Source organism: Nannospalax galili, unplaced genomic scaffold, assembly GCF_000622305.1.
Source record: "Nannospalax galili isolate Female #2095 unplaced genomic scaffold, S.galili_v1.0 scaffold134, whole genome shotgun sequence".
Taxonomy (NCBI): Eukaryota; Metazoa; Chordata; class Mammalia; order Rodentia; family Spalacidae; genus Nannospalax; species Nannospalax galili.
Window position 1 is genome coordinate 55036 of NW_008335593.1, and position 15307 is coordinate 70342.

The 15307-nt window shown below is 38.8% G+C and overlaps 1 protein-coding gene across 5 annotated transcripts in view; it reads left to right on the top strand.

Annotated features, from left to right (window-relative positions):
• Positions 1-15307, top strand: part of Fbxo25 (F-box protein 25) — a 51684-nt gene that overhangs the window by 18977 nt on the left and 17400 nt on the right. For all 5 annotated transcript variants that reach the window (XM_008830447.2, XM_008830450.2, XM_008830449.2 and 2 more), the window contains exon 6: positions 14661-14754. In XM_008830447.2, the coding sequence (XP_008828669.1) occupies positions 14661-14754 (94 nt within the window). The remainder of the gene's footprint in view (positions 1-14660; positions 14755-15307) is intronic.

The window sequence follows — 15307 nt, forward strand, 5'->3', positions numbered from 1 at the left end:
AAATAATAAAATTTTAAAAAATCTTCCATATTAAATATGGATTCAAGGGCTGGGCGTGGTGGTGCACACCTGTAGTCCTTGCACTGGGGAAGCAGAGATAGGCAGATCTCTGTGAGATTGAAGCCAGCCTGCTTTACATAGCAAGTTCCAGGCCAGCTGGGGCTATAGGAAGACCCTGTCTCAAAAAGAAAAAAAATAAAATAGAAAAGAGCAAGGACAAAGGAAACAGCCTAAGAACCGTATAGAAACACTGTTTTTGCAGAAAGGAAGTGCCTGTCAAGTTTGTCCTCAGCTGAACTAAATCTGACCTTGTATTCTATGCTTTTAAGAAAAATTGGAGGTAATTGAAGATTATGGCAGTAGGTTGCCCTGGTTTTTTTGTTTGTTTGTGTTGTTATTCAATGACCTGCTGACAAAAGATTCTCTATATACATATCCAAACTTCAACAGCGATCTGGGGCAAATGGTGCTAATACAGGCTGCAAGTATATAGTGCCATCTTCATTTTTTGTTTTAACAAAACATTTTATCCTATCCACAAGGCTTAAACAACAACTAAGAATGCTTTTACCAAAATTAAATAATTTTTGCATGTTGTATGTATGTGCGTATATATATATATGTGTGTGTGTATTTGCATGTATATGTACGTTTGTTTGTGTGTTTGTATGTATGTATGTTTGCACATGTAGAGGCCAGAAGTTGACATCAGATGGCTTCCTTGGTCATTCTCTGCTTTATTTACTGTGGTGCAGGGCTTCATTGAACCCAGAGCTCACTGATTCATCTAACCAACTTGCCCTGAGAATCCCCTGTCTCTGCCTTCTCAGTGCTGGGATTGCAGGTGGGCTGCTATACCCACCTAGCATTTTATGTGAGCTCTGGGGATCTGAACTCTATTCCTTGCATTAGCATGGCAAGCACTTTATCCCCACTAAAATTACAACGCCACCCTAACCCTACCAAAATTAAAATTATATGTTATACAATAGTTCAATTTTAGATAAAATAATTGTGTTTCTTTCAGCTAATGCTACAAATCTAGACAAGGTAAGAGTTAAAATGGGATATTAGTCCCCAATGGAAAAGGGGAAATTCAGAAAGCAGAGGCCTTTTCCCATACCTAAGCCTGAATAACTCTATGGATCGTTTATGAGAGGCACTAGTTCCTGAAGAAATGGGAGAGTGGCAGTAAGCCCGGAACTTGCAGAGTATCTTAGGAAAGGAATTGAAATACTGCCAGTCTAGAAAGAGAAACTACATACAAGTTTAAGGAATCAGTAGATCTGCTTTGGCCTGCTCTCATAGAGTATAGGTTACATTCCTTAATGTTAAAGTAAGAAAGATTGGAAAAATTTCAAAATCTGATAACCAAATTTCAGTCACAGAAGGCTGTTCAGAACTTTGTTTTTTCTGACACTGGGCTGAAGGAAGCTTTCTAGATTCTGAAACTGTACCTATTGCATGCTGGCACCACTCACCTTAGCTCCTGACTCTAGGCCAGTCTCTTCATCATTTGTCTGTAGAGCAGGGGTGAATAGTGATAGTAACACCTGTCCTCCAAAGTGCCATGAAAATTAAAGGATATCAAGTACTCCAAGTAGTACTTTGTAATCTAATTCAGTGTTTACAATCTAGATTTTAAAAATCAGCACAGTTGCCTGCCCTGCTTAATGAAGAATACATTGCATTCTGTAGTGAGACCAACTTTAAAAATAAGATGGTAGCTACCATGGTTACTGGTCCATACTTGTGAGATCGGGTATGCTCATGGGGAATCAGATGCAAGGTTTTCATGATTATGTCTTCATTGTCCATTAGCTTCAATTTTATCCAACCTTAATGAATTTGAGTTGTATTATCCTTAAAGACTTTGGCCTATAAAATCACTGCTTCTATTTTCTTGTGGCCATTTTCATAATTTTTGTAAATGTTTTACTGACATGAGAAAATATAGTCACTATTTCAAAGATAAAATTTTTCTATTTAAATTGTTTTGGAGGTTGTATTGCTTATCTCATGTCCTTATTTATTGAGAATTGTTAAACTTGTATATGTATTTTTCCACAATATTTGCATTTTAAATAGATTTTCATTGAAAGATTTCATCCCAGCAGATTTTGCCTTATAAATAGAAACTTAGGACTGGTTATATTGTCTTTGTATATTGCATCTTTTGTCATTTTATTTTAATAGCTACTTTACCTAAAATTTTATCCTGTTACTGTCTTGTTTTAGTTTCATATGCTGTTGGTATCTCTGGTCCACTAACTAGTCCTTCTGTTACTAATCAGAACGTTCTGCTAGTCATCTCAGTGTTTTAAAAAGAAAACCTTAAAGTGGCATCTGCATTGGTGATGGGGTGGTAGGGACTTGTCCTCTGAAACACCTGTTCTCCCCTTGGAATTTCCTTCCCTAGAATGGGATCCTTAGCTCATCTGTACCTCAGGGGTCTTTTTTGTTTATAGATTTACTGAGAAGTCCAAATTTTGGATATATAACTATGAACTAATATTTGCCATATTCAGGAGTTAAAACACATTTAAAAGTGTTTCTTTGCCTTCTGGAACACAAGAGAGGTGGCCTCACACTGCTTTGTACATCCTCTTGGCATCTGGGGCAGCAGAAGAGCTTGTTTCTGCCAAGTCTGCAGCAGTGCCACACATCAGAAAGTATGGAGTAGGCATGGGAGGGAGGGTCAGATGGAAATTGTCTTGGCCTGGGGACTCTCAACTGCTGTGGGACTTCCTGCCTTCTGTTCTCACTGCCCTTTTTGGCAATAAACGGGCATATATGACACTCCTTTTTCCTTTTAATGTGGAACAGGAGATTTGTTCTGGTCTTTCATGTCCTCATTGTTAAAGGACATGAAGCTTCTTGGGAAGGTTTTAGTTGTCAGTAGTGCCTATGCCTGGGAGTTCCAGCTCCTTTTAGGACTCAGATAAGGAAGTCCATTATTGTTGTGTGTCTAAGTCTCTTCTGCCAAATGGCTTTTATTGGCAACAAAACTAGTAATTTTCAGCAGCCTGGATCCTGTCTCTAAATTGGTTCTAAACTGAGAGGCAGGGACTCACTGTGCTGACTGTAATGGTGGTATGTACAAGTAAGAAATTTAATAGTATCATTTGACTGACTTGAAAAGATAGGAACTGGGGATGTGGCTTGGTGGTAGAGCATTTGTCTAATCATGCCAGGTGTTAAGTTCTAATTCAGCATGACATACAGACATACAAAACTGATAAATATAAATGTATGATCTCTGACTAATGCCTTAAACTGTTTGGTCTTATACTTTATGGGATACTTTCTTTGTAAATGTATTAGAAGTTGCAAAATGATTTATATCAAGATTATCAGAGGATTGTCAGATTTGTTTATAATGTTATTTGTAGCTAAATAAAGTTAGCATTTTTGTTCTCTCTCTGGAAAACAACAAGGCTAGAAAGAGAATTGGAAGGGAAGGATGAAAAAATTCATTTCTAAAAGAAGTAGGAAGATGACAGTACAGCCCTTGTGAGGTGTATAGGCCCCTATAGAAGCCAGGATGGGTTGAAACTTTACAATTAAAGGTAAATGGAGGGAAGGACAGAAGTGCTTGATGGACCATACTTTGTACTGGGAGTCATAGGTGCTGGACCCCTGCTTTCAGAGATTCCAGTGCAGGGCCTGGCAGCAAAGACTTCCCAACCCTGTTTTGTATTTGAGATGGGGTATGGGATCACTCATGGGAACATCAGAGTAACACACAGTATAGTGCATGAGAAACCTGAGACAGAGCAGCATAGAAGCTGCCTTCATCCCCCTCCTGGGGTCTCCTGCCAAAGTAGGCTTAGGGGAAAGCATTACCTTTCACAGCCATTCCTGTGGCAAAACAGACACACTTGCAACTCCAAGAGCAAGCTCTATGCAGGGAGGCTGACCCAAAGTTGCTGGGCTCTGAAGGAGAAACTAATAAGGGAAAGGATCAAAGCTCAAATTTCTCCACATTACTTAGATGGTAGAGTAATCCTCACTGGATCCTCTAAGAAAGGCAACATCTGAATTTAAATGTTTTGTTGTTGTTGTTGTTGTTTCAAGGCCTTAGGTAAACAATATTGGCCATATAAGAAAGTAGGAGCTCTCCAACCCCACATCCTGTTCTAGCCTTGGGCACAGGCCTACTTTTGCTCTTAGCACCCCAGATCTCTGTACTACCCTCTTAGCCCAGACCCATCCACTGCATCCTGATTGCCTGCACCCAGACCAGCTCAATCCTTCAGTCTAGTTTCCTAGAGACTACACAGGCTGTCCCCATCCCAAGCTTGCCTTTGCACACCTGAGACCAGCCTTCTATCCTGGCTGTCCCCACCCTCAACTTGCCTGGGATTCTGGAGACCAGCCTTCTTCCCTGGTAAGTCTGATCCTGTTCAGAGCACCTTGATGCCCCTGCAACCTGAACAACTCCAATCCCCCAGACCCCATATCCTCTTCTCCTTCAAGCCTTGGACAAGGGCCACTTTCGCTCTTAGCACTCCAGATCTCTGGACTGTCCATTTAACTCTGCAAGGCAGTGAGGTTTCCAAATCATGCCTTGTCGATCCCCCTACATGGGGACCACCTACAGCCACTCCCACTGCTACAGGGTTAGGCTTCCCTGCCCTTTAGTAGGGTGTCATACCTTTCCATACTGCCTGAGATTGCCTGAATCCAGCCTCCACCTAGAAAGCTTCCCAAATTGTGCTGTGCCTGCTGACTAGAGGGGCCTAGATCTTAGGAGGAAGCCTGAGAGAATCTGATTCCCCCTGAGTTGGGCCTGTGCAGGAACACCTGAATAGCTGGATTACAGCCATCAGGTCCCTCCAATATAAAATCAAAAGAGAGAACCTGAAGTATAGACCCAACCAGCTTTTCATACCCAATAAGAAAACAACAAAGGTACATCAAGTATACAAACACAAACAGACTTAAACTCAACAGAGGAAGGCTTGAGTCTCGCCCCAGAATCAGAAACAACAAAAGAAATCCACATGCCAAAATCACAATGAAAAAATAATAATATGAAAAAACTCAAATAATGTGTCCCTACCAAACAACAACAGTCCTACAGAGGAGTTCTATAACAAGAACCCCTAGAGATAACCCAGAACACAGAATTTGAAAAGACAGCCATAGCATGATCAAAAAATTAAATGAATTTAAAGAACACACAAAGAACTAAAAGTCGATAAGGATAAACTTCTGAATGAATTCACAAAAGAATTAGAAATATTGAAGAAAACGGGCTGAAATGAAGAAGGAAGTGAAACACTCAATAAGCCTATTAGAAATGACAGGAGAAAACCTCACCAATAGAATGAATGAAATGGAAAAGACTGGACAATAAGGTTGATGAATTGGACTGCTTAAGCAAAGATTATGAAAAATTTAAGAAAACACAGGAATGGAATAGAGGAAGGAGAAGAATTTCAGGATAATGGTATGGACCAGATCTTCAACAGTACTATAGAAGAAAATTTCCCCAAATTAAGGAAAGACATGCCCATACAAATACAAGAAGCACATAGAACACCAAATACATAGAACCAGAAAAGAAACTCTCCATGGCATATCATGGTAAAAACACTAACTGTACAGAACAAAGAGAGAAACCACACAAGAAAAACAAGAAACTACAAAAGAAAAACAAGTAACATGTAAAGGAAAACCCATCAGAATTACAGCTGACTTCTCAGTACAAACTATGAAAACCAGAAGAATCTGAACCAAAGTATTCCCAGTTCTAAATGACCATAGATGCCAACCTAGAATACTTTATCCAGTAAAAAAAAATATCTACTATAGTGGAAGGGGAAAGAAAAACCTTCCATAACATAAATAAACTGAAAGAACTCATGTCCACAAAACCACCACTTTAGAGATCTTGAAGCAATACAAAGAGCTGAAGAAAGGAATGACTATACCCAAGGGACAACAGAAAGAAACTAAATGGAGGTATAACTGTGGAAACTCAAAGACCAAGAATTCATACAGAAATCAAAATGATGGGAACCAATACACATCTTTCAATAATAGCTTTAAACATCAATAGACTGAACTCCCAAGTCAGGCTAGTTGAATGGGTTAAGAAACAAAATCCATCTTTATGTTGTCTGCAAGAAAGCCATCTCACCTTCAAGGACAGGCACTATCTTAAGGTGAAAAGATGGAAAAAAATGTTCCAAGAAAATGGCACAAAGAAACAAGCAGGAATTGCAATTCTAATATCTGAAAAAATAGACTTCAAACTAAAACTAATCAGAAGAGATAAAGAGGGCCACTTCATTCTGATCAAAAGAACAACTGACCAAAAGATACTACAATAATGAACATATATGCACCACACTTTGGTGCACCCAACTTCATAAAAACAGTACTACAGGACTTTAAGACACAGATTAATCCCAACTTACTGATAGCAGGGGACTTCAATACCCCACTGTCTCCATTAGACAGGTGAACTAGACAAAGAATAAACAGAAACATCTGAATTAAACAATACCATGCATCAAATGAACCTAACACATATCTACCAAATATTCCACTCAAGCACCAAAGAAAATTCTTTCTATTTGGCACCCCATGGAACTTTCTCCAAAATTGACCATGTACTGGGATACAAAACAGGCCTCAACAAATACAAAAAAAAATTGAAATAATTCCATGCATTCTATCAGACCACAATGCAACAAAGCTTAAAATCAACACCCAAAGAAGCCCTAGTAACTACATGAACTCATGAAGATTAAACAACATACTCCTGAATGATGAGTGGGTCAAAGGAGAAATTAAGAAAAAAATAAAAGGATTCCTGGAATTAAGCAAAAAGGACAATACAACACAACACAACCTCTGGGACACTTTAAAAGCAGTCCTAAGAGGGAAGTTTATAGCTCTAAGTGCCTACATTAAAAAATCAGAAAGAATGCAATTAAATGACTTAGCATTGCAACTCAAGACTCTTGAAAGGCAACAACAAATCAAACCCAAACCCAGCAGACAAGAAATAACAAAAATCAGAGCAGAAATTAATGAAATAGAAACAAAGAAAACAATACAAAGAATCAAGGAATCCATGAGCTGGTTCTTTGAAAAGATAAGATAGACAGACTCTTAGCCCAGTTAACCAAAAGAAAGAAAGAGCAACTCCAAATCAACAAAATCATAGATGAAAGGGGAAACATCACAATAGATAACAAAAAGATTCAGAACATTATAAGGAAATACTTTAAAACTATATGCTATTAAATTTGAAAACCAAAACAAAGGACATGTATCCAAAATCATGGGACTCACCAAAGCTAAACCAAGAAGAGATCAACAGCTGAAATAGACTCATAACATATAAGTACATTGAAACAGTAATACAAACTTCCAACTAAAAAAGCCCAGGCCCAGAAGCCAGGATCACTCTAATACCAAAACCAAGATGCAACCAAAAAAGAAAACTAACCGGGCATGGTGGCACACACCTTTAATCCCAGCACTTGGGAGGCAGAGGCAGGCAGATCTCTGTGAGTTCAAGGCCAGCCTGGTCTACATAGTGAGTTCCAGGACAGCACAGCTGGGGCTACAGGGAGACCCTGACTCAAACAACAACAACAACAACAACAAAAGAATAGACCCATATCCTTAATGAACATAGATATAAACTCAACAAAATACTTGCAAACCACATACAGACACACATCAAAAAGATCATCCATCATGATCAGGTTGGCTTTATTCCAGAGCTACAGGGATGGTTCAATATGTGTAAGTCAATAAACGTCATAAATCATATAAATGGACTCAAATCCCAAAACCATACAGTCATCTCAATAGATGCAGAGAAGGCCTTTGACAAAATCCAGCACACATTTATTTTTAAGTCCTAGAGGGAATTGAAGTAGAGGGAACATAGTTCAACATAATTAAAGCTATATACAACAAACCCACACCAACATCATTCTAAATGGAGAAACAGTAAAAGCATTCCCATTAAAATCAGGAACCAGACAAGGCTGTCCACTATCTCTACTCTTTTATTACAGTGCTTGAAACTCTTGCTAAGCAGTAAGACAGAGAAGAAAATTAAAGGAGTACTAATTGGAAAAGAAGAGGTCAAATTATCCCTTTTTGCAGATGATATAATATACTAAGAGATGCCAAGAGTTCCACCAGAAAATGCCTAGAAATAATTAATACTTTCAGTAAAGTGGCAGGTTATAAAATTAATCTACAAAAATCAGTAGCCTTTCTATATACCAACAACAAGCAATTGGAGAAAGAGTCCATAGAAACCCTCCCATTCACAGTAGCTAAAAAAAAAAAAAAACTATTTGGGAATAAACCTGACCAAAGACATTAAAGATCTCTACAATGAAAAATTAAAATCTTTAAAGAAAGATTTAGGAAGACACCATAAGATGAAAGCCCTCTCCCCATGCTCATGGATTGGAAGAATTAATATTGTGAAAATGATTATCTTACCAAAAGCCACTTATCGATTCAGTGCAATGCCAAGCAAAATCCCCATGACATTCTTCACAGAAATAGAAAAAAAACCCTAAAATTCATATGGAAGCATGATAGACCCCATATAGCCAATGCAACCCTGAGCATAAAGAGCAATGCTGGAGAGATTACAATACCAGATTTCAAACTATTTTACAGAGCTATAGTCATAAAAGCAGCATGGTACTGTCACGAAAATATACCTGTAGATCAATGGAACATAATCAAAGACTAAAACATGAGTACATGCAATTTCAGCCACCTAATATTTGACAAAAGTGCCAAAAACACTCAGTGGAGGAAAAACAGCATCTTCAGCAAATGGTGCTGGCAAAACTGGATCTCCAACTCTAGAAGAATGAAACTAGTCCCTTTCACCTTGCACAAAAGTCACCCCCAAATGGATCAAAGAACTCAATGCAAAACCTGAAACTCTTAGACACAAACATTGACAATAAGCTACAAGATATAGGTGTAGGAAAGGACTTTCTAAATCAGACATCAGTTTCTTAGGAATTTAGGTCAAGAATCAACAAGTGGGACCTCATTAAACTAAAAAGCAAAAGAAACAAGGAAGTGAAGAGAAAACCCACAGAGTGGGAGATCTTCACCAGTGATACATCCTACAAAGATTTAACATCCAGAATATATAAAGAACTCAAAAAATGAATGAAGAAAGCAAGTGACCCAATTAAAAGATGGGCTAAGGAGCTGGACAGAGAGTTCTCAAAAGAAGAAATAAAGATGGCTAAGAAGCATCTTAAAAGGTGTTCAACATCATTAGCAATTAGGGAAATGCAAATTATAAACCAATTTAAGATTTAATCTTACCCCAGTCAGACTAGCTAAGATCAAGAGAACCAATGATACCAAGTGTTGGAGAGGACGTGGGGAAAGGGGACTGTTCATTCACTGCTGGTGGAGTTGCAAGCATATGCAACCCCTATGGAAAGCAGTGTGGAGAACTCAAAAAACTACAAATGAACCTCTCACTTGACCCGGTTATACCACTCCTTGGCATATACCCAAAGGACACATCCTATTGCAGAGATACTCCATGTTTGTTGCTGCTCTTTTCATAATAGCTAAGATATGGAAGCAACATAAGTGTTCCTCTCTTGACAACTGGATAATGAAAATGTGGTGCATTTACACAATGGAGTTCTACTCAGTGGTAAAGGACAAAATCATGAAATTTACAGGTAAATGGATAGAACTAGAAACATATTAAGTGAAATAACATAGACTCAGAAAAACAGTGTATGTTCTCCCTCATATGTAGATCCTAGCAACAAATCCTTATATGTGAGTATGTAGCCAGATACAACTTTAGGAAGCAGGATAATGAAAAGGAACCAGGCAGGTAAAGGAAAAGAAAGAACCTGAGAGAGGGAAAAACAGTAGGAGGCAGGTGTTACTAGGGAAGAAATGGATAAAAATAGGAGTATTTAAATGAGAGGGAGGAGGGAGCATTATATAAGTAATCTTGGGGATAAAGGCAGAGTAGCTCAAGAGAGGTGGGACCATAGGAGACTGGTGTTATCAAGGGAAAAATGGGGACACAAAATGGGGAAGCCATATTAGAGAGAGAGAGAGAGAGAGAGAGAGAGAGAGAGAGAAGAGAGAAGAGAGAGAGCATAATGCCTAGCTAGTTTAAAAAAATGAGAGGGAATAATATTAGTCCAACAACCTAATGAAAAATTACACATAGAATATCTCTACATGAGTCTATGTGTATAGCTAAAGGCTACATAACAAGGAACAGTGCCAGACAGGAGAAACCTTCCTTTGAGTTGTTGGCCAGGGTAGTCCAAGAGACTCCCAAAATTACACTGGCTATTGCCACAGCCCTTGATGGCCTCACAGAACTTGAAGGTAAGACCCTACTGCTGAAAACAAACTTTGGACACAGGGTTTAGGGAAATGGATCTGGAACTGACCTGGAAGCCACTTCCCCTGAAGGCTAGCTCTCATAGCTTTGGAGAGCACTATGAAGGTGCCATGGGAAAACATCAATCGATGGTCCAGCACCAGCTTCAAGACCAAATATCCACATCAGTGGCCAGCACACCATATGACATTGGTGCAGTAGTAGCACTTTTATCTTGGGAGCAATCAACAGCTACCTAATTGGACTAAAAGCCCACTCAATGGGAGGAAACTCAAGTGTGGTACTGTAAACATAACCAAATACACATGGCTAGAGAGGTCATAGATCTTAGAGAAAACCTCAAGGCTGTCACATTCCTAGACTAATTTCTTACTATGAACAAAATATGTACCCTTATATTTATAAATATCCCAGTCACCACTCATCAAGAAACTTCTTTTGCACCAGACAGAGACTATTACCAAGTACCACAACTGGTCACACATAGACATTGTATATGAATTGCCCAGGCCTAAGTGACACATCTACAATGCAACCTCTGCACCTAAGGGTCACAGAACATAGAACAGGGGTAAAGGAGACACTACTGAATCTCTCAGTTCTCATTAATGAAGCTCCCTCATGCAACAGAGGGCCTGGAGCACAAAAGGTCACAAATGGCCAAAGCGTAGAGATTAAGAGTCTGCAGAATGCTGATTCTTGGACAGGACTCCTATATTAAACTTCACCCACTCAGAGCCCAGGAAGCATTGTTGAAGAGGTAGTAGAAAGATTGTAAGAGCCTGGGAGGAGGTGCACGACCATATGGAAATAGTCCTATTAGATTCTGAGACCCTGCTCATATGAATCTACAGCGGTGGTGTCAGCATACACAAGTCCAATATAAACTCAAGCAGACAAAAACCCAGTATAGAACTGGGGAAATGAACAGCAGACCCCAATCTTAGCTGAAGAAATATTTGCAACTGATTACGGCTAGGTGTTAAGTGAGGGACTTTAGATAAGCTGACTAGACCTCGGTAGATGAATTTGCACTGAGGAACATCTGGGGACAAATTTGTCTCAATAGACCTTAACACAAATGACAGAATCTATAAATTCCAGTGGCGGGGGGCGGGGGTGCTATGGGAAGGTGCCACTGAGGACAAGGGTAAAAGATGATTAAGACTGATTGACATGTTCTGTATGAAATCCACAAAAATTCAATTAAAAACAAATTTTTTAAAATTGAAAACCCCCAAAACAACAACAAAAAAGAATGCAGAGGAATGGTTTTATCAGTTAAGAGCACTCTTTCCTCTTACAGAGGACCTATATTTGGTTCCCATTACCCACATGGAGGCTCAACTGTCTGTAACTCCAGCTCTAGGAGGCCTGGCTCCCTCTTCTGGCCTTTGAGGACACCAGGCACACATGTGGTACACATGCATATGTGCAGGCAAAATACTCATACACATAAAATAAATCTGGGACTGGCTCAGCGGTTAAGAGCACTGACTGTTCTTGCAGAAGACCCAAGTTCAAATCCCAGCACCCACATGGCAGGTAACAACCATCTGTAACTCCAGTTCCAGGAGATCCAACGCCCTCTTCTGTCCTCTGTGGGCACTGCATGACATTGGTGCACTAACATGCATGCAGGCAATACACTCATATAAAAAAAAATTAAAAATTTTAAATAAATCTTCTGGGCATGGTGGCACAGGCCTTTAATCCCAGCACTCGGGAGGTAAAAGAAGGCAGATCTCTGTCAGATTGAGGCCAGCCTGGAATGATCTACATAGTGAGTTCCAGGCTAGCTAGGGCTACATATTGAGACCCTATCTCAAAAGTAAACCAAAATAAATAAAATAAAACAATATTTTAAATACAGGAAATATTGTTTTCATAAATGTTTAGAAAAACTACCACAGCACATAATAATTTAATAGATTTATGGAATATAGTGTGTTAATATTGTGTAATTAGATTAAGATAATTAGCTTGCCTTTTACCTAAGATACACATCATTGCTTTGTGGTGAGTATGTTCTTTTAGCTGTTGAGATAGACAGTACATCACTGCAACTACCCTGCTGTACATCAGGACACCAGAACTTTTTACTCCTATTTATCTGCAATATAGTATCCATTGACCAAACTACCTTCTCTGGAATCTGGCAGCTCTCTTTTCTCTATTTCTGTGAGATCAAATAAGATTTCATATATAAGCAGGATCATTCAGTAGTACTTGTTTCTTTACCTGCCTTATTTTACTTAACATAATCTGTACTTCATATTGTCACAAATAACTGATTATTGTATGTTTATATTACATTCTTGCACATTTGCTGAATTTGTTTATTCAAATACTTTTCAGCAGAATGTTTGGGGTTTCCTGTGCATAATGTTATATGATCTACACAGAGTGACAATTGTCCTCCTATCCAATTTAAATGTCTTTTCTCTCCTGCTTGGTTGGGCTATCTTAAGACTTCCAGCTCTATGCTGAATAAAAATGGTAAAGTGAGCATCCTAGGCTTATTTCAGATCTTGGAAAACTCCAATATTTCCTGTTCATTGTCATTGTAGCTGTGAGCTTATTGTATGTCCTTAATTTTATTGCTTTGTGCTCCTTCTATACTTATTGAGATGATCATACTGTTTTTGTCCTTCACTCTGTTAATGTGGTGTATAATGTTTATTGATTCACATATGTTGAACCATCCTTGAAATGACTCCCACTTGGCGGTACTAAGTAATCTTGTACTGGTTTCAGTTTCCTGGAATTGAGTGGGTGAACAAATTTTAGCATCTGTTTTTATCGGGGATTTTGTCCTGTAATATTTGTTGTATTCTAGTTTGGTATTGTTGTATTCTTAGTTTTGGTGTTGGTACTGCTGGTCTTGTGGAATGCATTTAGAAGAATTCCTTCCCCTTCTTGGAATAATTTGAGAATAAATGTTTGGTAGACTTCAGCAGCAAAGCCATTTGGTCCTAGATACTTTATTATTGTCTGTTTAGTTTTTGTTACTTCCTGTTTCAGTCTTAGCAGGATAACTAAGCAGAATGTGGCAAGTGTCTTAGGCCTCAGAGATAAAGAAATGGTATAAAACCAGAAACACCACAGAAGAAAGAGGAGAGATAATTAGTTGACTCTTTTACTTGTAATTAAAAAGGCAGCATCAGGAGAATGTTATTTCCTAAAATGGAGCTGTGGAAGAGAGGAGGATAGAGAAGCAGAAACAAGAAGGTAGCACATTTATCATGATTTGGAATAGGAAAATGACTTGACTGGATGTATCTTCTGAGGTCTGAGAGGGTTAGAGACTCATGTGGAGTTATAATTACAAAAGTAGCCTCAGGACAAAATGTAAACTCACCTAAGTTTTGACGGAACTACAGAGAGAGAATAAGGGATTTTTTTCTAAGTTACAAAAACAAATCTTAGAATTAAGACCAAACTTGTGTTACATCAATAAATACAAGCAAGTTGGTGAGGTAAAAGGTTTCCAGATTAGATAAAAAAGCATAGCCTAACGCCAGGTTATATACAGTAAATACCCAGATTACAAAGATTTAGAGTTAAAAACAAACCAATGGGAAAGGTACAATTGGAAAATACAAGCAAAATGTAGAGGAACAAGAAGCATGGATGGACACAGCCCCTTTGCAGTGCAAACAGGTGATCATTATGGCACAGAAGGGACAGAGGCTGCAGGAGGCACAGGCATCAGTGGGCAGCCCTTCATCTCAGCACCACCAAGACTGGCATCATTAGATTCCATTACAGTGATCATTCTTGGTTTCTAGATTTTCTGCAGTATTTCAGTACTCTTGATCAAAGTACTGCTTGGAAAGATTGAGTGTGGTTGGTCTTTTTAAATTTCATCATGCAAGGGCCTTTTGATTTCTTGATTGCATGCTAGTGACCAGGACCCTCTGTAGCTACCTGCTGAGGTGAGATACAAGGCTGGAAGACAGAGATGCATCTTACAGACCTGGAGTAGAGCCTGGAGGAAGTTAGATTCCCTTGATTAGATTTTTGTGCAGGGCTGCAAAGCAGAGATACTGTTGACTCAGCAGCTGGTATCAGATTCCCCCCAACTATCATAAGTAGATTTGTTTCCCGCAGCTAGAATCAGACTCACTCAGCCACCTAATCTGGAATGCCTCATGTCAGCACATCTTCACACTGTACTCTCAACATGTCACCATAGTGTTTCCATAGCAAATGGACTTGTAGATTGCTTAGTTTTCTTTTCTCTCTCTCCTTTAAGCTGTTGCAGTTAATTGCAAAATCTCAGTTAACTTCATTGAGTGGTGTGGCACAGAAGAATTACTTCAACATTTTGGATAAAATTGTTCAAAAAGGTAAGATTATTATGGGAATTTCTGTTTCATTGCCCTTTTTTATTTTATTGATTTTTTTGAAAGTTTCATATGTGATACTGTATTTACATAATTTCTACCCCTCCTCAACCCCCTCCAACTCTTCCTACACCTCCCCCCACCATTTCCCTCTCAATTTGGTAACCTCTTTAATTTATATTATTACATATATTTCTATACACACACATTTGTGTATATACAACCTACTGAGTTTATTTAGTGGTACTCTTATGTACATGTGTTTAAGGCTTACGAGTTGTGATTGGGTAACCTATCAGGGAGCTCTTCCCTGGAAACACTGTTTCTCTCACTCTCTGAGCAGTTCTTCATCTATCAATAGGTTGTAAAATCTTTATTGATAAATGCATTAGTTGTGATAAATCACCATGATCAAGGCATCTTAGAGAAGGAAAAGTTTATTTGGGCTTGTGGTTCCAGAGGGGTAAGAGTCCATCATGATTGAGAGGCATGGCAGGAGGCCACTGGATCGGAAAACTGAGAAGCTTACATCTTTAAGCGTGCACAAGAGGCAAGG